Source organism: Mycteria americana, chromosome 4 (assembly GCF_035582795.1).
Source record: "Mycteria americana isolate JAX WOST 10 ecotype Jacksonville Zoo and Gardens chromosome 4, USCA_MyAme_1.0, whole genome shotgun sequence".
Classification (NCBI taxonomy): Eukaryota; Metazoa; Chordata; class Aves; order Ciconiiformes; family Ciconiidae; genus Mycteria; species Mycteria americana.
In genome coordinates this window covers 362,665-385,214 of record NC_134368.1, presented here as the reverse complement: position 1 = coordinate 385,214, position 22,550 = coordinate 362,665, and the positions used below count along the sequence as shown (strand labels likewise).

The 22,550-nt window shown below is 76.6% G+C and overlaps 5 protein-coding genes across 5 annotated transcripts; 2 read left to right on the top strand and 3 right to left on the bottom strand.

Annotated features, from left to right (window-relative positions):
• Positions 1 to 78: 78 nt before the first annotated feature.
• On the bottom strand, positions 79 to 6,782 carry RTKN (rhotekin). Its single transcript, XM_075499365.1, is given in 13 exon segments — positions 79 to 464; positions 466 to 605; positions 1,375 to 1,479; positions 1,979 to 2,144; positions 2,209 to 2,340; positions 2,916 to 3,022; positions 3,350 to 3,444; positions 3,520 to 3,744; positions 3,946 to 4,063; positions 4,139 to 4,192; positions 4,330 to 4,391; positions 4,479 to 4,678; positions 6,711 to 6,782. Coding segments are annotated over 13 exon segments (1,692 nt in total). The 3' UTR covers positions 79 to 248.
• Positions 6,783 to 9,495: 2,713 nt separating this feature from the next.
• On the top strand, positions 9,496 to 11,560 carry INO80B (INO80 complex subunit B). The gene is made up of 5 exons (XM_075499367.1): positions 9,496 to 9,665; positions 9,794 to 9,980; positions 10,118 to 10,236; positions 10,594 to 10,775; positions 11,014 to 11,560. The coding sequence occupies exons 1-5, from the start codon at positions 9,620 to 9,622 to the stop codon at positions 11,476 to 11,478; spliced, it is 999 nt and encodes a 332-aa protein (XP_075355482.1). The 5' UTR covers positions 9,496 to 9,619; the 3' UTR covers positions 11,479 to 11,560.
• Positions 11,561 to 12,605: 1,045 nt separating this feature from the next.
• On the top strand, positions 12,606 to 14,329 carry WBP1 (WW domain binding protein 1). Its single transcript, XM_075499366.1, has 4 exons — positions 12,606 to 12,861; positions 12,990 to 13,092; positions 13,219 to 13,380; positions 13,526 to 14,329. Exons 1-4 carry the CDS (start codon positions 12,793 to 12,795, stop codon positions 14,182 to 14,184), a joined length of 993 nt encoding a protein of 330 aa, XP_075355481.1. The 5' UTR covers positions 12,606 to 12,792; the 3' UTR covers positions 14,185 to 14,329.
• Positions 14,330 to 14,865: 536 nt separating this feature from the next.
• On the bottom strand, positions 14,866 to 17,812 carry MOGS (mannosyl-oligosaccharide glucosidase). Its single transcript, XM_075499360.1, has 4 exons — positions 17,433 to 17,812; positions 17,071 to 17,291; positions 16,807 to 17,000; positions 14,866 to 16,706 (listed from the first exon to the last, which is right to left on the bottom strand). The coding sequence occupies exons 1-4, from the start codon at positions 17,794 to 17,796 to the stop codon at positions 14,999 to 15,001; spliced, it is 2,487 nt and encodes an 828-aa protein (XP_075355475.1). The 5' UTR covers positions 17,797 to 17,812; the 3' UTR covers positions 14,866 to 14,998.
• A 183-nt stretch (positions 17,813 to 17,995) lies between these two features.
• On the bottom strand, positions 17,996 to 22,528 carry LOC142408712 (programmed cell death protein 4-like). Its single transcript, XM_075499284.1, has 12 exons — positions 22,476 to 22,528; positions 22,131 to 22,386; positions 21,156 to 21,438; positions 20,741 to 20,838; positions 20,519 to 20,632; positions 19,760 to 19,981; positions 19,366 to 19,463; positions 19,185 to 19,299; positions 18,751 to 18,858; positions 18,563 to 18,673; positions 18,335 to 18,474; positions 17,996 to 18,243 (listed from the first exon to the last, which is right to left on the bottom strand). The coding sequence occupies exons 1-12, from the start codon at positions 22,526 to 22,528 to the stop codon at positions 18,192 to 18,194; spliced, it is 1,650 nt and encodes a 549-aa protein (XP_075355399.1). The 3' UTR covers positions 17,996 to 18,191.
• Positions 22,529 to 22,550: the final 22 nt, after the last annotated feature.

The following is a 22,550-nucleotide window of genomic DNA, read 5'->3' as shown; positions in this document are numbered from 1 at the left end:
CAGCCCCCAGCACCCATCCTGGGGGGGGAACAGCCCCCCTACCCCTTTGGTGGGGGTCACCCCCCCGGCCCCCCACCCCCCCCGGCGCAGGGCGGCAGAAATTCCAGTTTCTCCCCAAGAAAAGAAGCTGGGAGCCCTCGCCCCCCCCCCCCCCGGGCAGGACCCCCTGCGGTGTCACCGCTCCACGGCCGCCCTGGGGGCTGGAGGGTGGGGGTCCCCCCCCCCCGGGGTCCTGCAGGTCCCCAGGCTCAGACCCGGGACTGGAGGGGGCCGTGGGGCGCGGGGGGGCCGTGCTCCGTGGCCGGGCTGCTGCTGCCGCTGCTGGAGGAGCTGGAGCCGGGGGGCGAGGGGCGCGCGGGGGGGGCTGCCCGCCGGGCCCCCCGCCCCTTCAGGGTGCTGAGCTTGGCGTCGAGGGAGAGGGTGCGGGGGCGGCCCCAGGCGCGGCGGGGGGGGGGGCTGGGGCTGCCCGTCCGGCCGGAGCGGGGGGCGCGGGGGGGGGGGACCCTCGAAGAGGGAGAGCCACGGGGGGGTCCCCGGCGCCTGGCCCCCTGCCCGCCGCGTCAGGATGTCCGTTACCGCCTCGATGTCATCGGCCGGATCAATAGCTGTGGGGGAGAGCGGGGGTCAGCCGGCCGCCCCGGACCCCCAGCTGCTCCCGCGCCGTGGGGCAGGACCGGCCAACGCCAGCACGGGGCGGCTGGGGCAGAGACGTGCCCCACGGCCGGGGGGCCGGGACGTGTCCCGTGGCCAGGACGTGCACCGGAGCCAGGGCGGCCGGGACGTGTCCCGTGGCCGGGACGTGCCCCGTGGCCAGGACGTGCACGGGAGCCAAGGTGGCCGGGACGTGTCCCGTGGCCGCGACGAGCGCTGGAGCCGGGGCAGCCGGGACGCGCCCCGTGGCTGGACGGCCGGGACGTGCCCCGTGGGGGGGCCACCCCCACGGCTGTCCCAGCGGTGTCCCCGGCCCCCCGCCCGTCACCTGTCGCTGTAATAGGAGGAGAGCAGAGCCCGGATCTCCGCCGAGACGGCGTTATCCTGCAGCAGGAGCCCTTCGCAGGCGGAGGGGGGCACGGCTGGGCCAGGCAGGGCTGGAGCCGCCGGAGACGGGGGGACGGAGAAGGCGGGGGGGGGGGACGGAGAAGGCGGGGGGACACAGAGAAGGCGGGGGGACACACACAGAGATGGGGGGGACAGAGGGCAGCGGTGGGGGGGACAGAGGAAGGTGGGGGGAGAGCGGGGCAGCGAGAGAACAGCGGCGTTAGGGAGGTGCCGGGGCGGCGAGGACGGGGCCGCCCGGCAGCGGGTTAGCGGAGAGCAGAGAGGAGGGAGGCAGAGGCAGAGGCAGAGGCAGAGCCCCCCGGCCCCGGCACTCACCCATCTCGTGGTAGAGCGAGCCCTGCCGGGGCAGCATGGCGGGCGGCCGGCGCGGCGGCGGCACCTCGATCCTCATCAGCTCGTCACAGCACTGCTTCCACTGGCCTGGGGACGCGGGGGTCAGCGCCACCGGGATGGGGGGCCCATTGGGATGGGGGTCCCACCGGGATGGGGTCCCGCTGGGATGGGGTCCCATGGGGATGGGTGTCCTGCCGGGCTGGGGGTCCCACCGGGATGGGGTCCCGCCGGGATGGGGTCCCGCCGGGATGGGGGTCCCACGGGGATGGGGGTCCCGCCGGGATGGGGTCCCACCAGGATGGGGTCTCACGGGGATGGGGGTCCCACAGGGCTGGGGGTCCTGCCGGGATGGGGGTCCCGCCGGGATGGGGGTCCCATGGGGATGGGGTCCCTCCAGGATGGGGTCCCACGGGGATGGGGGTCCCGCCGGGATGGGGGTCCCATGGGGATGGGGTCCCTCCAGGATGGGGTCCCACGGGGATGGGGGTCCCGCCGGGATGGGGGTCCCATGGGGATGGGGTCCCTCCGGGATGGGGTCCCGCCGGGATGGGGGTCCCGCCGGGACGGGGGTCCCGCCCGCACTCACTCATGTCGTAGAAGTGCTGCCAGAAGGCCTCCATCCATCGCTGCGCCTCGGCCCGGCTCTCGGCCAGCAGCGTGTGGGTCACCTCCTCGCCGCCGTAGCGGTTGGTGACGGCCATGCCGTGGGGCTGCCCGTGCCCCTCCCGCTCCGCTGCCCGGATGCGGGTCTCCTGCGGCAGCAGCCGTCAGCCCCCGCGGCCCCCGCGGCCCCCGCAGCCCCCGCCCCAGCCGTACCTTGTTGACGGCGATGGTGAGGGCCGGCTCCAGCCCGGCTTCAGCCTCGCCGGGGTCGTGGTAGCAGAGGAGGTCGGTGCCGCGCAGGACGCAGTACAGACGGGCCCCGCTCCGCGCCTCGGGCCCCGGCTGCTGCCCATGGAGCCGGCACCGTCAGCGCGGCGGGCACCGGCAGGCACCGTGCCCCCCCGGCCCCCCGGGGTCATTCCCGGCCCCGCCGGGACCCCCAGCCCCACCACACCCCATCCCCTCCCCAGCACGGGGATCCCCCGGTCTCCATCCCCGCCGCAGCCCAGAGCCCGCCGGCAGGGACTGCCGAGAGCCAGCGGGCTCGTGCCACCACCGTCCCCATCGCTGTCCCCATCCCATCCCCACCCCATCCCAGTCCTGTCCCCATCCCTGTCCCCATCCCATCCCCATCCCATCCCAGCATCCCAGTCCCGTCCCCATCCCATCCCAGTCCCATCCCAGTCCCGTCCCCATCCCATCCCCATCCCAGCATCCCATCCCATCCCCATCCCATCGCAGCATCCCAGTCCCGTCCCCATCCCATCCCCAGTCCCACCCCAGTCCCGTCCCCATCCCATCCCCATCCCAGCATCCCATCCCATCCCCATCCCATCCCAGCATCCCAGTCCCGTCCCCATCCCATCCCAGTCCCATCCCAGTCCCATCCCAGTCCCATCCCCGTCCCCGTCCCCGCTCACCTGCAGCCGGAGGAAGCCGCTCGTCGCCGGGGCGGCCATGCAGCGGGGCTGGGCGGCCAGCCGGCAGCACATGCTGCCGTAGAGGGGCAGCCAGAAGGAGCTCTCCTCTGGGGGGGGACGCTCGCCTGGGGCACCCGGGCACGGACCCCCACCCACACCCCCCTACCCGCTCCCTGCCCTGCCGGCTCCCCAGACCCCTCTCCCCACCACCCCCGGCAGGGCTGACGCCAAGCCCCCAGACCCCCCCCGTCCCGCCCGGCCGGGGCCCCCAGACCCATCTCCCCGCCCCGCCAAACCAGCCGGGCCCCCAGCCCCCTCTCCGCTCCCCCCTCAGTCCCCCGGCCCCCCTCTCCCCCAGCCCCACCAGGGCCCCCCGCCTTCCTCCTCCCCCCATCCCGGACCCCTCTCCCCGCCGCGCCGCGCCGCGCGCTCACCGTTGCTGGCGATGGCGAGGTCGTGGGTGCGGAAGCCGTCCTGCACCTCGGCCAGGGAGAGGACGGCGTGTGCCAGCAGGTGGAACTTGGGGCCCCTGGGGGGACGGCGGGTGAGAGCAGCGGGGACGGGGGGGGGACCCGGGGGACGCGGGGGACGCGGGGGTACTCACGGCACGCTGGGGGCCGGCAGCAGGAGGGGGCCGGCGCCCCCGTTACCCGGGGGGCTGCCGGGGCCCCCGTCCATGGCGGCGCGCACCCGCTTGCCGGCGGAGCGTCCCAGGGAGGTGCTGAGGCGGGTGGCCAGCTTCCTGGGGGTGCTGCCCTGCGCCGCGCCCCCCGCCAGCCCCGCGCTGTACAGCTCCACCTTCAGCTCGAAGTCGGGCCCGGCCTCGGAGCTGGGGGGGGGCGCGGGATGAGCGGGGCGGCCGCGGCGGGGACACGCTCCTCCGCGCCCCGCCGCCCGCCCTGGGACCCTCCGTGCCGCCCCGCGGCCACCGCCCGGCCCGGGGGTCCCCGCCGCGGGGGGGGGGGGGGGTGAGGCAGAGGGGAGGGCAGGGGTCCCCCCGGGGTGCACCCGCTCCCGGCGCGGCGCTCACAAGAGGACGGCGCTCTCGAAGCAGATGTCGGTGAGGGTCCGGTCCACCAGCACCATGGGGGTGTCGTGGATCTCCGCCCCGAGCTGCAGCAGGCAGAAGACGGCGCAGCGGTGCAGCTCTGGGGAGGGGGCGGCGAGTCAGGGCGGCGGGGGGCCGGGGGGGGCCGCGCTGCCCCCCCTGCCCGCCCACTCACCTCCCTTGTTCCTGAAGTACTCCGTGTCCTTCCACATCAGCGGGATGCGCAGGTCTGGGGGGGGGGGGGGGAGGGGGGTGAGGGGGGCCGAGCCCCCCCCGGGGACAGCCCCGTGGGGACACCCGAGGCTCCCCCGCCGGCCGCCCGCCGCGGTCCTCCCCGGGAGGGGGTCCGCAGGGACCCCCCCGTACCTGAGACGCAGACGGTGCCCCGGCAGGGCAGGCGCTCGTCCGTGGGTCCGGCGTCCGAGGGGCTGCAGGGGGGGGGGAAGCGTGTGTGGGGGGGGGGGAGCTGTGACGGCCGCCCCCGCCCCGCCGTGCCCCCCTCCCGGCGTGCTCACCGCCGGGCCGTCCGCCGCAGCACCTGCGCCTCCTTCCTGCGCTGCAGCTCGGCCATGTAGGCCAGGACGCGGCTGTTGCAGACCAGGAGGCTCTTGGCGGCCTCGAGCGCCTGCTCCCGCCGGCTGCACGCGGCCAGCAGCTTGCAGGCCCCCTCCCGCAGCCGCAGCTCCCGCTCCATCTTCCGCTGGATCTCCGTGTCCTGGGGGGCACGGCCACGGGGCTGCGGGGGCTGGGGGGCTGGGGGGGGGGCCCTCCCCGCCGGCGGCGGCTCCAGCTCCGGACCGCGGCCGCCCACGTCCCCCGCGCAGCCACCCCCAGCTCTGAGCGGCTGGGGGGGTCCCAGCCGTGCACCCCCGGGGGTCCCAGCCGTGCACGCGGGCTGGGGGGGGTCCCCGTCATGCACCCCTGGGGGGTCCCAGCCGTGCACATGGGCTGGGGGGGTCCCTGTCATGCACCCTTGGGGGGTCCCAGCCATGCACATGGGCTGGGGGGGTCCCTGTCATGCACCCCCGGGGGTCCCAGCCGTGCACGCGGGCTGGGGAGGGGTCCCCGTCATGCACCCCTGGGGGGTCCCAGCCGTGCACGCGGGCTGGGGGGGTCCCAGCCATGCACCCCTGGGGGGTCCCAGCCGTGCACCCCTGGGGGGTCCCAGCCATGCACATGGGCTGGGGGGGTCCCAGCCATGCACCCCCGGCCCAGCGCAGCTCGGGGTGCCCAGCACGGGGGGGACACACACCGGCTGCCACGCAGCTCTGCTCCCGCCAGTGGGGCCCAGTCCCCATGGCCACCTCTGTCACCCCCCCACCCCAACCCGGCCCTCGCTGCAGCCACCAAACAAACACTCTGCACCCCCCCGGGGCCGCCGGCTCCTCGGGGTCTCCCTCCCGGGCCCCCCACAGCCGCCCACCGGGGTTCTCCGTCCCCCCGCCCCGGAACAGCCCCCAGCCCTGGGGGCTGCGGCCCCACCGCCCCCCAACAGCCACCGCCCCAACCCAGCCCACAGGGCAGTCGTGCTCCCCACCGAGACGGCACGCACCCCACGGGGAGCCACGCACCCCACAGATCTGCCACGTGCCCCACGGATACACCGTGTGCCCCACGGGGGAACGACGTGCCCCACGGATACACCATGCATCCCACGGATGTGCCACGCGCCCCACGGATACATCACGTACGCCACGAGGAACCATTCACCCCACAGATACATCGTGTACCCCATAGGGGAACCACGTGCCCCACAGATACGCCATGCGCCCCACAGATACAACGTGCGCCCCACAGATACAACACGCGCCCCACGACTGTGCCATGCACCCCACAAATATATCGCGTACCCCATAGGGAAACCATGCGCCAGATATATACAGATACATCACGTACCCCACGGGGGAACGACGCCCCACGGATACGCCACGCACCCCACGGATGTGCCACGCATCCCCCAGGTGTGCCGTGCACCCCACAGCTACATCACGTACCCCACGGCTGAGCCACGCACCCCACGGATACATCGCGTACCCCATGGGGGAACCACACACCCCACAGCTACAGCGTGCACCCCACAGACGTGCCACGCACCCCACATATACACCAGGTATCCCACGGGGGAACCAGGTGCCCCACAGATACATTGCGCGCCCCACGGATGTGCCCCGTGCCCCGTGGGGGAACCACACACCCCACAGAGACATCGCGTACCCCACGGGGAACCGCGCGCCCCACGGATACGTCACGCACCCCACGGACGTGCCACGCACCCCGCCGATGCACCACGCGCCCCACGGATGCGCCATGCACCCCACGGACGTGCCACACTCCCCAAGGCCCACGGACACCCCCAGCGGGGGGCACACACCGAGCAGCCCCCCCCCACACACACCCCGGACCCCCAACTCACTGCCGGTACCGGTTGCTGCTCCATGCCGGTACCGGCTGCTGCCTGCACCCCCCGGGCCCCCTGCCCGCGGAGCCGCAGTGACGTCATCGCCTGCTATAAATAACCCCGAGCAGCGGGCGGGGGGGGGGGGGCGGCAGCAACCGGGAACTCGCCCCCCCGGACCACCCCCGTCCTCCCGGGGGACCCCCGGTGCGACACGGGGGACGCTCCCCCAGGAGGTGGATGGGGGGGGAGCGCTCTCCACCTTCCTGCGGCCCCCGGGACCCCCCGGGACCCCCCGACCTGGGCTCCTCGGGGTGCGGGGGGGTCCCGGGGGGGTCCCCCCAGTCCCTACCTGGAGGCTGATGGCGATCTGTCGGATGTAGAGCATGTTGAGGTCTTCCAGGATCCGCAGCTTCTCCTGCATCTGCAGGCGTTGCCCCCTCCCCGCCACCTCCATCGGGGCCACCGGGACCCCCCCGGTTATTCTGGGGGGGCTGGGGGGGGTGGGGGGGGGGGTCCCGCACCCACCCCGGCTCCCCACCCGTGGACCCCACCGCATCCAGCGCCGTCGGGACTCGGGTGTCTCTGCCCCCCCCCCGGCTGCGGAGAGAAAAGGGCCCTTTCATCGCCCCCACCCCCGGGCCGGCTGCCCCCCCCCCCGGCCTCCCCCCCCCCCGGGTACCGGCCGCCCCCTCCCGCCGAACAACCGGACACTGTGCGGGAAAGGGCAGCGGGGGCGGCTGGGGGGAGGGGGGGGCGCAGGGATGGGACGAGGGGTGCGGGGGTTGGGGGGGTGGGACAGGACGGGGCGCAGGGGAGAGGGGAAGGGGTGCAGGGGACAAGGCGGGGTGCAGGGGAGGGGGTGCAGGGAGGGGGTGCAGGGAGGGGACGGGGTGCGGGGTTTGGGGTGCAGGGGAGGGGGTGCAGGCAGGGGACGAGGGGTGCTGCGGATGGGGTGCAGGGACAGGACGGGGTGCAGGCGACAAGATGGGGTGCAGGCAGGGGACAGGGTGCGGGGTTTGGGGTGCAGGGGAGGGGGAGCAGGGAGGGGACGGGGTGCAGGCGACAAGATGGGGTGCAGGGGACGGGGAGCAGGCAGGGGACGGGGTGCGGGATTTGGGGTGCAGAGGAGGGGGTGCAGGGGACAAGACGGGGTGCAGAGGAGGGACAAGGGGTGCAGGGGACAGGGGAAGGGGTGCAGGGGACAAGGTGGGGTGCAGGGGACGGGGTGCACGGACGGGACAAGGGGTGCGGGGGTTGGTGGGGGGCTCAGGACGGGGGGTGCCGGGGACCGGGAGGGGGGGGGAACGGATCGGGGTGCGGGGAGGGGACGGAGCACCAGCCCCGGCGGGGGGGGGCGGGGGGGGGGGAGCGGGGGGGACCCCGTCCCCCCCGCTCCCCCCCCCCCCGCCCCCCCCCCGCCGGGGCCGGTGCCGGCCGCCGCCCCCTACCGGCCCCGGTGGGCGCAGCAGCGCGAGCCCCCGGTACCTTCCGCCGCTCCCGCTCCGCTGCTCCGCCGCGGCGCGCACAGGAAGGCGGCGGCCGCCCGCCCCCGGCCCGCCTTCCCCCCCCCCCCCCCCCGCCACGGCCATTCCTCCGCCGGCTCCGCTCACAGGGGCCGCCCCCCCGCCCGCCCCCACCCACGGCGGCTCCGGGATACCGGGGCGGGGGAGGGGACACCCCCCCCCCCCCCCCCCCATGTGCAGAGGTACCGGGAGAACCGGGACCCCCCGCGAATGCACCGGGACCCCCCCCCCCAGTGCACCAGGATGCTACAACCATCGTCTGCAGCTGGAACCGGGGGAACCGGGACCCCCCCCCCCGAATGCACTGGGACCCCCCCCAGTGCACCAGGACCCCCCTACGTGCACCGGGACGCTACGACCGCTGCCTGCAGCTGGAACCGGGGGAACCGGGACCGACCCCCCCGAGTGCACCGGGACCCCCCCGTGCCCCCTGCCTGGCAGGGCCGGGGCGAGGGTCCCAATCCCACGGCCCCGATCCCCCCCCCCCCCGCGTCCTGGAGCCCCCCAGGACCCCGCAGACCCCGAGGGGCCCCGGCACGGATCCAGCCCTCGCGCGGCGCCAGCACGCACCGTGCCATGCCAGGCCCCGGCCCCGCCGGGATCCCACCACGGCCCCCGGCGCCCCGCCAGCCCCCGGTACCGGGGGCCCGGCCGGCCCCCCCGGGCAGCAGCAGGAGCCGCGGGGTGCCGGGGCTGTGGTCCCGCCGCACCGGCCTGGCACGCTGCCGGTGGCGAGGGCGGCTATGCCGGGGGCGCGGGCGCTTCCCGCTCTGCCGGGGCGAGAACCGGCTGGCGTGGCGGGAAATCCCGGCTGGGCCGGTGGCGGCCGGTGCTGCCGGCGGGACGGGCACGACGGGCGGGACGAGGGCGTCGGGTGCCAGGGGCAAGGGGGAGCGGCCGCCGGCACCCTGCCCGCCCGCCCGCCTGCCTGCGCGGCCTGGGCGCCGGTGCTAGCGGCGACGGCGGTGGTGATGCCGTACCTGCGCGGAGTCGGCCAGGAGGCTGAGCCGGCAGCGGCCGCGGCGGATCTCCATCTCCAGCGCCGAGCCACGGGCCACGGTCACCCGGCTCCGCTGGTTGCGACAGAACATCGTGCCGGTGCCGGTACCGGTGCTCGGTCGCGGAACGCTCCGGCTCCCACCGGTCGTTTCCTGGGCTCCGAGCCTGGAGCAAACCCCTCCCTGGCACGGAGGCGGGACGCACCGGGGGGGGGACACCGGGACACGCCGATCCCGGCTGCCACCCACCCGCGTGGCTGCCAAACGTCCCGGGGAGCGCCGGGGTGACCGGTGGGAGCCGTAGCGAGGCCGGAGCTGGTGGCGGGGCCGGTAACGGGCAGCGCCTGGCACGGGCAGGACAATGGCCCGAGTCAGCGCAGGCAGCTGCGGGGACGGGGGGGGCTGCGTGGGGGTGTGGGGGGGTGGGGGTGTGGGTGTGGGGGGGTGTGGGTGCGTGCACGTGCTAATTCACGCGGGGCCGCAGCCTGCAGAGCAGTGCCACACCGCCGTGCCACGCGTTGCCCGGGCGGAAACCGGCGCCGCGGGCCCTTTGGGCCCGCGGCGCCGGTTTCCGCCCGGGCAGCGCTCCCCCTTGCCCACTTCAAAGATGGCGGCAGCAGCGCCACCCACCCCGCAGCCCGCCCGCCCTGGCTGTGTGCCGCCGCGCCGGGCGGAAGTGGGTCCGCGCGGAATTGTTTCCCCCACACACGGCGGGACAACAGCACCGGCAGCACCGGATGAGCAAGGCCTGGCGGCGCGGCAGGATGGAGGGCGGCGAGCACGGTGAGGGGCCCGGGCCGGGCTTGGGGGCCGGGGTCGGGGTAGCCCGGGACTCGCAGCCGCGGCCCCGCTTGTCGCTGGTCGCCGGGCCGGGCTGACGGCTGTGTCCCCCCCCCACGCACACCCCGCAGGGGAGGAGGCCGAGGCGGGCGGCGGGCACGGCTCCCACAAGAAGAAGCACAAGAAGCACAAGAAGAAGCACAAGAAGAAGCACCACCACGAGGCGGCGGGGCCGCCCCCCACCCCGGCCCCCGACCTGCGCAAGCCGCAGCTGAAGCTCAAGATCAAGCTGGGGGGCCAGGTCCTGGGCACCAAGAGGTGAGGGGGGGCTCGGCCGGTCTCGTCCCCCGCCCCGCAGGCACCGGGGGCCTCCCAGGACGCGCGTCCCACGCCCCGGCTGGCCCGGCCCGGCCTCACCGGCTGCCCCCCCCCCCCCCCCCGCTCTCTCCCCGCAGCGTGCCGACCTTCACGGTGGTCCCCGAGGGGCCGCGCTCGCCCTCCCCACTGATGGTGGTGGACGAGGAGGAGGAGGCCACAGAGGGGGTGCCCATCGAGCAGTACCGGGCCTGGCTGGGTGAGCCCTGGGGGCGGCGGCAGCCACGCAGGGAGTAGTGCCGGGACGGGGGGGGGGGGGGGTTGGCTGCAGGGGAGGGCGGTGGGGAGCCTCGCGGGGCCGGGGCGGGAGGGGGAGCCTGCGGGGATGCCTGGCCCGCTCTCGGCGGGCTGCGGGTGCAGCCGTGCCCCCCACGCCAGGGCAGGCGGGGAGCGCCCGGTGCCCCGCGGAGGGCAGGGACGGTTCCCGCGGCCTGGCCCTGCTGCCCGGCGCGGCGTGAGCCGCCCCGTCACGGCTTCAGGGGCGGCCAGACCCCGGGATGGGGTGATCCCCCCCTCCCCCCCCTGGTGACTCTTCTCCCCCCGCTGCCCGGCCCAGACGAGGACAGCAACCTGGACCCCTCGCCCCTGCCGGACCTGGACTCGGAGAGCTGCTTTCCTGCCCGTGAGGAGGAGGAGGAGGAGGAAGAGCGCTGGCTCGACGCCCTGGAGAAGGGCGAGCTGGACGACAACGGGGAGCTCAAGAAGGAGGTGGACGAGTCCCTGCTGACAGCCCGACAGGTGAGGGGGGCGGGGGGGCCACGGAGCCGCCCGGGGCAGGGCCGAGGGGTGCAGCCCGGCCTGCCGGGGCCGTGGGGCTGGCGGCCGCGGGACCGGGCGGGCTCTGCTCCCCCCTCGGGTGAGGTGGGGTGCCGCAGAGCCCCCCCCCCCCGAACTGTCGGGGGGCCGGGTCGGAGCCCTCGGAGGGGCAGGGAGGGCCCCGGCCGGGGTCGTGACGGTGCCGCCCGTGCCCCTGCAGAAAGCCCTCCTGCACAAGCAGCAGAGCCAGCCGCTGCTGGAGCTGCCCATGGGCTACAAGGCGAAGGAGCTGACGGAGGAGATGCTGGTGAAGCGGGAGGAGCGGGCCCGCAAGCGGCGCCTGCAGGCGGCCAAGAAGGCGGAGGAGAACAAGAACCAGACCATCGAGCGCCTGACCAAGACCAACAAGGCCAAGGTGAAGACGCTGCGGGAGCGCAAGGCCAAGCAGGCCCCCTGCCCCGTCGTCCACTACTGCAACGCCACTGACCGCATCACCGTCTCCTTCCCGGCGGGCGTGGCCCTGCCGCTGCTGCCCGCCCCGGCCCCCGCCGTGCCCCCGCCCGTCCTCTGCGGCGTCGCCGGCTGCTCCAACCACAAGCGCTACTCCTGCTCCCGCACCGGCGTGCCGCTCTGCAGCCTGGCCTGCTACAGGAGGAACCTCCAGCTGCAGGAGGCCGCGGCCTAGGCCGGGGGGGGCCGGGGGGGCCCGGCCCCTCGGCGACGGACAGAGGGGGCTGGGGCCGTGGGGCGGCCCCAGCAGGGACTGAGGGGGGTCCTGGGGCTGGGGGGGGGGGTGGGGGTGGGTGTCCGGGGCGGTGGGGGGGTCCCGGGGCTGGTCCCGCGGTGGTGCCACTGCCCGGTGCCGTGGAGCTGATTAAAGGCTGCTGGTGAAGGAGCCGTGTGTGGGTCCGCCGGGACTGGGGGGACAGCCCCCCCCCCCCCCCGGAGCGCTATGGGACAGTCTGCCCCCCCCCCCCCCCCGGAGCGCTATGGGACAGTCTGCCCCCCCCACCCCCCCGGAACGCTATGGGACAGTCTGGCCCCCCCCGAGCACTATGGGACAGTCTGCCCCCCCCTCCCCGGGAGCGCTATGGGACAGTCTGCCCGTCCCCCCCGGAGCGCTATGGGACAGTCTGCTCCCCCCCCCCCCCCGAAGCACTATGGGACAATCTGCCCCCCCCCCCCCCCCCCCCCCCGGCGCACTATGGGACAGTCTGCCCCCCCACCTCCCCGGGAGCGCTATGGGACAGTCTGCCCCCCCCCCCCCAACGGGAGCGTTGTGGCACAGCCCGCTCCCCCCGCCCCCCCGGTGTGTTATGGTACAGCCCAGCCCGGCCCGGCCCGGCCATCCCGGGGGCGGGCCACCGGGAAGCGCCCTACGGCAGCGTCCATTGGCTGGGGCCCTGCCCGGCAGAGAGCGGCGGCGCTGGTTGGTTGGTCTCTGCGTCAATTACGCTCCACGCCGTTCCTGCGCCGCGCGTTGGCCAGGCTCTCCCGAACGCCCGCCCCGGGGGCGGGTCCCGGCCGGCCAGGGGCGGCTGCGCCCGCCCGCCGGGCGCGGGGCGAGGCCGCCGTTGGCGGGCGCCCCCGTCAGTCACGGCCGGGAGGGCGGGGCTCCGCCTCCGGTTGGTGGCGGCGGCCGCCAATCCCGGCGGGGGCGGGGCTCGGTCCCTTTGTCTCTGTTGTTGGGCGTGAGGCGCGGGCAGACGGCGCCCGATTGGCGGCGGCAGGGCGGCGGCGGCGGCGCCGATTGGCGGGCGGCGGCGAGGCGGCGGCGGATTGGGCGGCGGCGGCGGCAGGGGGGCGGGAGCTTCGGCCCGGGCGTGATGGCGGCGGCGGAGGCTGCGGCCCGGGCGGCGGCGGCGGCCCGGGCGGCCGGGATGGCGGCGGCGGCGGCGGCGGCGGGGCAGCGGCTGCTGCTGCGGGCGGCGGGGGCCGGGGCCGGGGCGGCCGAGCGGGCGGAGCCGGCGCGGGGCCGCGGCGGGCTGTAGGCAGCGCCATGGAGCGGCCCGGGAGCGGCGGCGCCGAGGGGGCCTGGGCCGCGCTGCTGGGCCGGCAGCACCAGCAGGTACGGCCGGGGCCGGGGCGCCGGGGCGGGGACGCGGGCCCCCCCCTCCGCCGGGCCGGGGCCTGGGGCCGGGGCCGGGGCGGCAGCCCCCGTCCCGGGCCGCGGTGACGGCGCGGCTGTGCCCGCAGGCCCGGGAGTACTGCCCGGGGGTGAACAACCAGCCCTACGTGTGCGAGACCGGGCACTGCTGCGGGGAGACCGGCTGCTGCACCTACTACTACGAGCTGTGGTGTGAGTGCGGCGGGGGGCTCGGCGGGCCGGGGGCTCTGCGGGCGGGGGGCTGCGGCCTCGCCCCCCCCCCCCCCCCCGTGGGAGGGGGGCTTCGAGGGGAGGGTGACCCCGCTCTGCTCCCCGCAGGGTTCTGGCTCCTCTGGACCATCCTCATCCTCTTCAGCTGCTGCTGCGCCTACCGGCACCGCCGGGCCAAGCTGCGCCTGCAGCAGCAGCAGCGGCAGCGGGAGATCAACCTCATCGCCTACCACGGTGCCTGCAACTACCCCGCCTCCATGATGGACCTCAGTGAGTGAGGGGGCCCCTGTGTGTCACCCCCCCCTTCCGGCCCCCTATGTCCCCCCCGGCCCCGTGCTCCAGGCCGATCCCGTCTGGGGACAGGGCCCAGGGCCGGGGGGGCCACCCTGACCTGTTCCCCCCCGACCCCCCGCAGGGATGCTGGCTTCCTTCAAGCTGCCTGCCTACGAGGAGGTGGCCCACCGCCCCAGCACGCCGCCGCCGCCCTACAGTGCCATCCTGGCCCAGCTGGGCGGGCCCCGCAGCCGCCTGGGCTCCAGCAGCCTCACCCTCTCGCCCAGCTCGGAGAACTACACCAGCTGCTCCTGCGAGTCGAGCTGCGCCACCTCCCCCAGCAGCACCTCGCTCTCGGTGCAGGTGACGGACGAGACGGAGCGCAGCCGCGCCAGCACGCCCAGCGAGGAGGGCGGCACCAGCAGCACCGGCACCGGCGCCAGCTGGGAGCTGCCCCCCGAGGAGGCGCCGGCCCGCGAGGCCCCGCACAAGCACGCCCTCTTCTCCTCCACCGTGGACTTCTTCGAGGCCGACTGCCACCCCTGCTCCGACATCGAGGAGGGCGAGGAGGAGGAGGGCGGCGCGGCCCGGGAGGAAGGCGGCGGCGGCGGCGAGCATTTCCGGCACCGGCGCCTGACGGGGGACTCGGGCATCGAGGTGGGGCGCTGCCAGGAGGAGGAGGAGGGCGAGGGCGAGGGCACCCATCTCCTGGGCAAGGCCGGCCCCGCACCCCCGCCCCGCTGCGGGCTGCCGGGCCAGGGGGGCGGCGAGGGGCCGGGCTCGCCCGCTCTCCCCGTCTGAGCCCGCGCCCGCCGGCCGAGCCCCTGCCCTGCCCGCTGCCCGCACCCCTGCCCGCGGCCGGGCTGGTGGCGGTGCCCCGGGCCCTGCCGTCCCGGCCCCCTCTGCCCCCGGCCTCGGAGCAGCCGTGGGGTGCGGCAGGTGCGACCCCCCCTGCTCGGAGGGTGCCGGGGGCTCGGGGCAGCGTCCCCGGGGTCTGGACTCTCACCGCGGAGCCCCCGGGGGCCCCTCGCCCCGACCCCCCCCCCCCCCCCCCTCCCCACGCCCCGCCGTGTCCGGTACCTCGCGCGGCCGTGCCCCGGGGCGGCCCCGCCGCCGGTGTGGTCCCGCCGGAGCCCCCTCCCCTCCGAACTGCTTCCAGGGGCCGGGGCCCCGCGCCTGCCCTGTCCCCCCCGCGCTGCCGGTGCCGCCGCCCGCGGGGGGCTCCTCTCCGGCGGGGGCCGGGCAGGCCACGTAGCGTTCTCTCAGCATTAAAGAGATGTGGAAGTACGGCAGCCCCGCGCCTGCTGGGGGGCACCAGGGCCGAGCTGGGCCCCCCCCAGCCCCCAGGGAGGGGGACGGGGACCCTCGTGGCACAGGGGACGCCGTCCCAGCCCCGTGCCCGGCACGGGGAGGGGGGGACACACGAAGGGGGCGGCTGGGGCGGGAGGGAGCCGAGGCGTCCCCGACACAGGCAGCGACAGGCCAGGGAGGGGGAGGTTTATTCTGGGGGAGGAGGTGGGCTCTGCCCCTCCGCCCGCACCTGAGAAAGACAGGCAGGGCCAGCCGCGCAGGCAGCCGCCCGCACCTCGGCCGGACCGGGCAGCTGCCGGCGGGGCTAGTAGTCCTCGGCCATCACCAGCACGACCAGCGCGGACCAGCCGGCGAAGGGGTGGCAGCCCTGGCCGCGGCCGGTGCTGTCGCTGTAGTGCTCCCAGAGGAAGCCGCTCTCGGCGTACTGCCGGTAGAGGTTGGCCACCAGGTTGTGGCGCAGCTCGCGGTAGAGCTCGGCCGCCCGCTCCCGCTGCGGCCCTTCGGCGCCGGCGTAGCCGCTCAGCGCCCGCAGCGCCAGGTAGTTGATGTTGACCCAGACGGAGCCGCGCCAGTACGGGGGGTCGTGCTGGGTGTTGCGCCGCATGTAGAGCGGGCTGTCGCGGGCCAGGGAGCGCAGCCCGAAGGGCGTCCAGAGCTGCCGCTCGCTGCGCATGGCGGCCAGCACGGCGGGCAGCCGCGGCGAGTCGGGGCGCAGCAGCTGCAGCAGCAGCGGGAAGAGGCTGACGTAGCCCAGGGCCTCCACGAAGCGCGGCCGCGGCGCCTCCCGCACCTCCCGCACCAGCCGGGGGGCCGAGGGGGGCCGCCCCGGGGCCGGCGGCGCGGCCGGCTGCCAGCGCAGCCCCACGGCCGCGCTGTGGTTGCCGTAGTCGGCGAAGGCGCCCAGCTCCGGGGCCCAGTGCAGCCGCTCCAGCAGCTCGTTGTCGCTCAGCGCCCGCTCCATCTCCCGGTAGGGCCCGGCCGGCTCCCCCAGCCGCTCGGCCACCTCGGCCAGCACCCGGGAGGCCAGCGCCATCCAGCAGCGCAGGTCCAGGTGCCGCTCCTCGGGCGAGGGGTGGGAGGCGCGGGGGTAGTCGTCCAGCCCCGAGGCCAGCGTCTTGGGGTTGAGGAAGCGCTCGGGCTGGGGGTCGCGGCCGCGCCAGCGGAAGGTGAGGGGCAGGGGCCCGGCCTGCGTCCGGTTGTACCAGTCGTACCAGGCGCGCAGGCGGGGGAAGAGGCGGCGCAGGAAGGGCGGGGGGGCGGCGGGCAGCAGCCGCTGCAGCGCCAGCAGCAGCGTGGGGGGGTTGGCCGTCTCGCTGTGCTGCAGCAGGAACTCGGGGGGCACCTTGGCCCGCGCCTCCTCCCCCAGGATCTGCTCCCGCGGGATCCAGCCCTCGGCGTTCATCAGGTCCAGCCAGTGGGCGACCACCTCGCGGCTGAGGGCCGGGTCCCAGCGGGCCAGCAGCAGCTGGTGGAAGCCCTCGTCCCAGAGGAAGCCGCGGGGGAAGAAGGAGCGGGAGGGGACGGCGGTGAAGAGGGCGGCCTCGGGGGCGGGCACGGGGCGCTCCTGCAGCGGGGCCTGGACCAGCGAGCGCCCGTGGAAGTAGCCCAGGCCCCCCAGCAGCTCGCTGAGGGCGGCCTGGGCGAAGCGCCGCTGGGCGGGCGGGAAGCCCTTGCGGCCCAGCCCGAAGGTCTCCTCGAAGCGCCGCTCGAAGGCGGCCGCGTGCCGCCCCAGCGCCGCCGACAGCGCGGCCCCCGCCAGCCGCCCGGGCCGGCCCGCCGCGCTGCCCGACTCGAAGGTCACCTCCGCCGTGCTGGGCGGCTCCAGCGTCACCTGGTGCAGCAGCAGGCGCCCGCGCGGGGCTTCCCCCGGCAGCCCCCGGAAGGCGTCGACGGCGAAGAAGCGGCGGCGGGGCCTCCCCGGCGGGGCGAAGACGAAGCGGTCGCTCAGGCTGCTCCGCACCACCTCGGTCAGGCGGTGCAGCCCCGGGCTCGCCGCCTCCAGGTAGTGGTAGCTGCGGGGGGGGGGGGAGAGGGGGCGTCGGGAGACGGAGGAACGGCCGGGGAGGGAGGGGGGACGCGGGGCGGGACGGGGGCCGCGCCGCGGCGAAGCACCTGGCGTATTTGGGGTCCTCGCCGCTCCCCGCTGTGGGGCGGAGGAAGGTGAGGGTGAAGTCTCCCAGCTCCTCCGTCGTCCCCGTCACGGCGGCCAGCCGCGTCCCGTTCTCCAGGTGCGGCCGCAGCGTCCCCTGCCCGTCCGTGGCGACGTAGAAGAAGAGGGAGAGGAGGGGGGCCGGGCCGCCTGCGCCCTGCGGAGGAAGAGGAAGAGGCGTGAGGAAGAGCGGGCGCTCCGGCCCTTCTCCCGGCAGCCCTCCTCACCTCCGTCCGCGCGGTGACGCGCCAACTCCAATCCCCTCCGTGTTCCCCTCCCGGTCGTTTAACGAATTCGGTTTTTAACGACAAGTCGCCGTCTCGAATCTCCTGCACGCCGAAATTCTCCCCGTCGTGCATCAACCAGCCGTATCGCGACAGACCGTCGCTCTGCTCGCACGTGTGACGCAAGCCCCCACCCCCCTCGCTTTGACGAAGCCACATCAGCCCTGGGGACACCGGGGAAGGGGGGGGGGGGGGGGTCAGATTCAGTTCTCCGGGCGGGACCGGGGGCAAGGCCGGGGCCCGGGGCAGGGCTTCGCCCTGCCCCGGGCCCCGGCCTTGCCCCCGCTCCCGCCCCCGTCCCTCACCGGTAACGAGAGCCCGCGGGCTGCGCGTCTTCATCCCGAAGTAAACATGAGGCCGGTAAGTGCCCCAAAAACGCTGTGGCGAAGCGAGAGGCCCGGTAGAACCGGGGGGAAGCGCGGGGGGAGCGGGGTGCGGGGTAACGAGCCGGGCGGCCGCGCTCCACCGCTTCCATTCAGCCGCCGCCGCCGCCAGGCCCAGCGCCAGCGCCGCCGCCGCCGCTACAACCAGCGCTGCCCGGCCCCGGCCCGGTCCCCGCTGCTGTTGTTGCTGCTGTTCCCGTTCCCGTTCCCGTTCCCGTCGGGTTCCGCGTTCCCGCGTCCGTTCCCGAGGCCCTTCCCCGCCGCGTCGCCGCCGTTCGCCCGCCATAGTGCGTCCCCGCCGATGTGCGTCATCACGGCGCGACGGCGAGAGCGGCCGCCGTGGGAGGCAGCGGCGGCAGCGCCCCCTGGCGGAGCTGCAGGCTCGGTCCTCCCCGCCGCCCCCAAACCCGGCGCCGAGGGGGCGAGGACCCCCCCCCCCCTCCCCAATCCCCCCCCACACACACACAGAGGCCACACTCAGCACGTCCTTGGAAGCCGCTTTATTGTGTCCCCTGGTCGGCCCCACAGCCGGGCGGGGGTCCCGGGCACAAGGCAGCGGCTGGGGGGGCGGCGGGGGGGGGGGGGGCTGCCCCTGCCCCATGGCCCTGCCCCTCCCCACCCCCCCCAACCGCCAGCCCGCTGTGGGGGCCGATGGCCGGCAGCACCCCGGGGCGGCCCCGCTCACTGCTTGACCTGTCCCCCATCGCCCTCGCTCACAAAGCGCTTCCGGCCCCTGCGGGAGACGAAGAGGAAGGGGATGAAGGGGGAGCACCCCCGCGACCCCCCCCCCACGCCCCCCCCCCCGCGACCCCCGGTGCCGGTACCTGGCGGGGCAGGCGTCCCGCAGCGCCCTGGTGATGATGCCGCGGTCGAAGCAGAGCTCCACCAGCCGCTCCAGGAGCCCGTGGGCCAGCGGCACGTCCAGGCTGATGTCCCCCAGCTCCTCGTACACCCGCTGGAAGCCCTGGGGGGGGACACACGGACACACGGACGCAGCGGCGTCAGCCCCGGGTCCGGGCCGCCCACCGGCCCCCCGCGTGCCCCGCGCTCACCCGGTTCATCTGGTCCAGCGTCACCAGCCCCGTCTCCCACAGCACCTTCAGCAGCGTCACCATCATGGCCACGGGCCCCTCCCCGGAGCCCTCCAGCACCATCACCACCGCCTGCGGGCAGCGGGCGTCAGCGGGGCCGCGGGCAGCCCCCCCCGGCCCCCCGGCCCCCCCGGCCCCCCCGGCCTCACCTCGTAGACCAGCTCGTGGTGGAAGTGGGGCACCTCCAGCTCCCGCAGACACTGCTCGGCCTCCGACACCTCCCCGGAGAGCAGATACTCCCGCAGCAGCAGGTTCATCTGGGGACAGCGGCAGCTGGGGCGCGGGGACGCGGGGGCGGCGCGGGGGGACGGCGCGGGGACGCGGCCGCCCCGGTCCTGGCGCGGGGAGGGGCGCAGGGGACAGCCGGGGGTCTCTGCGGGGACGCCACGGCCGGGGTCACGTCCCGAGTGACGTGGCGGGGGGGCGTCCGCGGGACATCCGGGGGCGCGCGCAGAGGCGGGGGGGAGGGGGGGCGCGGGGACGACGGACAGAGCGGGGGGACGCGTCCGAGGGACCGGGGCCGCGGGCGGCGCTGGCGGGGGGGACACGCGGTGGGGGACGCGGGCGGCCGGGCAGCGCTGACCTCCTTGACGAGGTGCTTGACGGGGCGCTGGCCGCCCCCCACGCCCCAGACGTTGTCCAGCCGGTTGACGTCGCGCTTGATGCGGAGCAGGACGGCGGCGCGGTCGAGGGCGGCCCTGCGGGGGAGGCGGGTGAGGGCGGCACGCGGCGGGGCCGGCGGCGGGGCCCGGGGCGGCGCTTACCTGGCGTGCTCGCAGTCCACGCGCCCCTTGTAGCGCTCCAGGAAGTCCAGGGGCAGCGCGTGGTCGGCCACCGCCCGGGCGATGAACTGGCCCAGCATCTGGGCACAGAGCGTCAGCGCCCGGCCCCGCAGCCGCCGGGCATCCCCCGGCACGGCCACGGCCCCCGGCACGGCTGTGTGTCCCCAGAGCGTCCCCCGGCACGGCCACGGCCCCCGGCACGGCTGTGTCCCCAGAGCGTCCCCCGGCACGGCCATGGCCCCCGGCACGGCTGTGTCCCCAGAGCATCCCCCGGCACAGCCACGTCCCCCCGGCACGGCTGTGTCCCCAGAGCGTCCCCCGGCACGGCCACGTCCCCCCGGCACGTCCCCATCCCCGTCCCCGCGCCTGCCGACACCTGGGGGGCCTCGGGGGTGTCGAGGATGAGGTCGGGCAGGTCCCGCAGCATCTTGTCGAAGGCCCAGGCGATGTCCTCGGGGGTGACGACGTGGCCCACCAGGTCGGAGAGCAGGCGGGACGTCAGCTCGCGGTGGCTGGCCTTGCCCTCCAGCGCCAGGGCCACCGCCAGCGAGGGCACCGCGTGCCGCCGGCTGCCCAGGTTCAGCCCCCGCAGCAGCTCCTGCGCCCGGCACGTCACCCCCTGTCACCCGCCCCCGGGGACCCCCAGCCCCTCCTCAGGGGCCCCCTGCCCTCGCCCAGGGACCCCCCCCCCCCCCCGTCCCCTGGGGACCCCCTTTCTCCCTGCCCCCCGTGAAGGTCCCCCCCACCGCAGGATGCCCAGCCTCCCCTCCCCCCCCCGAGGGACCCTTCCCCATCCCGGCCTGCCCCGTCCCTGAGGGTCCTTGTCACCGAGGGGCCCCCGTCCCCTCCCCCAGGGACACCCCCCATCCCCAAGGGACCCCCTTTCTCTCCCCCACGCCAGCCCGACCCCCCAAAGGTCCCCGCTGCCGAGGGACCCCCCCTCCCCAGAGGACCCTGTCCCTTCCCGAGGGGCCCCCTTCAGCAGTGGACCCCCAGCCCCTCCCCAAGGGACCCTTCCCCATCCCAGCCCGCCCGTCCCCGAGGGTCCCCGTCCCCGAGGGGCCCCTTGTCCCCTCCCCGAGGACCCCGGCCCACGCCAGCCCACCCCGTCCCGCAGACCCCCGCCCCGACGCACCACGACCTCGCTGGTGTCCCCGTGCTCGAAGTACTCCAGCACCATGGGCTGCACGTTCTTCTCCAGCTCCCCCTCCTCCAGCTCGGGCACCACGGTGGCGTAGACCGTGTCCCCCTGCGGGGACGGGACGATGCCGGCCCTGCCTGCGCCGCTGCCCGCAGCCGGCCGGCCCCCCAGGGGCTGCCCGCGAGGGCGGGGGGCGGTGCGGGGCTGGGGCCGTACCTGAGCCGCCTCGTCGTAGTTGGGGTCGCGGGCGTCGGGCTCCTGGTAGCCGTAGACCACGCCGGGGGCACCCCACACGCCCTTGCCCCCGGCACCGCCTGCGCCGGGCACACGCGGGGTGAGCGGGGGCTCGGCCGCGGGGGGCACCGAGTGGGGGGACTAAGCCTGGGGCACTGGGAGGGAGCCCAGCCCCACGGCGGAGCGGTGGCGTCAGGCAGGGTCCAAGCCCCACGGACGACAAAGGAGGGTCCCAGCCCCACGGGGACGCGGGAGGGTCCCAGCCCCACGGAGGACAAAGGAGGGTCCCAGCCCCATGGGGACGCGGGAGGGTCCCAGCCCCACGGACGACAAAGGAGGGTCCCAGCCCCACGGAGGACAAAGCAGGGACCCTGCCCCACGGGGACGCCGCCCTCACCTTTCTTGGGCAGCCCGCGGCCCTTGCCCATGCGGGACCTGCGGTCGTGGGCCCTGCCCTTGGGGCTGCCGGGCTCGGGGCCGGGCTCGGCGCCCTCGGAGAGCGACTCGCGGGCCGAGTCCCGGGACGAGGTACGCCGCAGCCGCCGCTTGGCCTTGGCCTTCAGCCGCGCTTCGTGCAGCAGCTTCTCCTGGGGGGTCCAGGTGCGGGGACCCCCGGCCCCCAGCAGCTCCTCGTCCCCGTCTTCCTCCTCCTCCTCCTCCGCGCCCGCGGGGCAGGGGCCCTGCGCACCGCGGGCACCGTCGTGATGCGACGTGGCCTCCCCAGGGACCCCCGAGGGACCCCGCCGTGTACCCCCGGGACCCCCATGGACCCCTGCCATGGACCCCAGGCCTCCCCCGGGACCCCCGGCCTCCCCCAGAACCCCCAAGAGCCCCCTGCCACGCACCCCCAGCCTCCCCCGGGACCCCATGGGACCCCCACCGTGCACCCCTGGGACCCCCATGGACCCCCACCATGCACCCCCGGCCTCCCCCGGGACCCCGGTAGACCCCCGACCTCCCCCAGAACCCCCATGGACCCCCGCCACGCACCCCCAACCTCCCCCAGAACCCCCATGGACCCCTGCCACGCACCCCCAGCCTCCCTCGGGACCCCCGTGGACCCCCCCCCAAGTGCCCCCCGGCCTCCCCCGGGACCCCGGTAGACCCCCGACCTCCCCCAGAACCCCCATGGACCCCCGCCACGCACCCCCAGCCTCCCTCGGGACCCCCATGGACCCCCCCCAAGTGCCCCCCGGCCTCCCCCGGGACCTCCGTGGGACCCCCCAGCCCCACCGCCCCCCTCCCCAGGATCCCCCCCCGTTCCCGCCCCGCGCACGTAGCACCGGTCCCGGTCTCCACCGGGGGCTCAGCCCGGGGGAGGTGTGGGGGCGGTCGCTGGGTGCGGGGCTCGGCCCGGTGCCGCTGCCGTTACTTGCCGTGGCGAACGGGACGCGGTCGGCGGTGCCCAGCTCGGCGGCGGGGACGGCCATGGCGGGCGGCACCGGGGCCGCACCGGGACCGGGACCGGGAAGGGGCGAGCGGCTCGGTCCGACCCCGCCCCGCGGCGGAAGTGACCGGGGGGGGCGGCGGCATCATGGGAGCAGTAGTCACGCCGGGGGCTCCGGTAGCCACGGCCCCCTACCCCCTTGCCCGGGCCGCCGGGCTTCGGCAGCGGCCCCGAGGGGCCGCTGCCGAAGCCCGGCGGCCCGGGCAAGGGGGTAGGGGGCCGGGCAGAGCCCCCCCCCCGCCCCGAGAACCGGGACCGGGCAGAGCCGGCTGCAGGCAGCAGCGGGTGCAGGCAGCAGCAGGCAGGAGCCGTGCCCCAGCCATCACGGGGGGCTGGGGGGTGCCC

Bases quoted from the DNA above. Each gene is read 5' to 3' on its own strand.
- INO80B (XM_075499367.1), top strand. From the start codon at position 9,620: ATGAGCAAGGCCTGGCGGCGCGGCAGGATGGAGGGCGGCGAGCACG. The intron at 9,666-9,793 runs GTGAGGGGCCCG...CACACCCCGCAG, and splicing joins GATGGAGGGCGGCGAGCACG to GGGAGGAGGCCGAGGCGGGC. The intron at 9,981-10,117 runs GTGAGGGGGGGC...CTCTCCCCGCAG, and splicing joins CAGGTCCTGGGCACCAAGAG to CGTGCCGACCTTCACGGTGG.
- WBP1 (XM_075499366.1), top strand. From the start codon at position 12,793: ATGGAGCGGCCCGGGAGCGGCGGCGCCGAGGGGGCCTGGGCCGCGCTG. The intron at 12,862-12,989 runs GTACGGCCGGGG...CTGTGCCCGCAG, and splicing joins TGGGCCGGCAGCACCAGCAG to GCCCGGGAGTACTGCCCGGG. The intron at 13,093-13,218 runs GTGAGTGCGGCG...TGCTCCCCGCAG, and splicing joins CTACTACTACGAGCTGTGGT to GGTTCTGGCTCCTCTGGACC.
- MOGS (XM_075499360.1), bottom strand. From the start codon at position 17,796: ATGGCGGGCGAACGGCGGCGACGCGGCGGGGAAGGGCCTCGGGAACGG. The intron at 17,292-17,432 runs GTGAGGGACGGG...CGGTGTCCCCAG, and splicing joins CCCGCGGGCTCTCGTTACCG to GGCTGATGTGGCTTCGTCAA. The intron at 16,707-16,806 runs GTGCTTCGCCGC...CCCCCCCCGCAG, and splicing joins GAGGACCCCAAATACGCCAG to CTACCACTACCTGGAGGCGG.
- LOC142408712 (XM_075499284.1), bottom strand. From the start codon at position 22,528: ATGGCTGGGGCACGGCTCCTGCCTGCTGCTGCCTGCACCCGCTGCTGC. The intron at 22,387-22,475 runs GCCGGCTCTGCC...GGGCTTCGGCAG, and splicing joins TGCACCCGCTGCTGCCTGCA to CGGCCCCTCGGGGCCGCTGC. The intron at 19,982-20,518 runs GTGCGTCGGGGC...TGCCGGGCGCAG, and splicing joins GGGACACCAGCGAGGTCGTG to GAGCTGCTGCGGGGGCTGAA.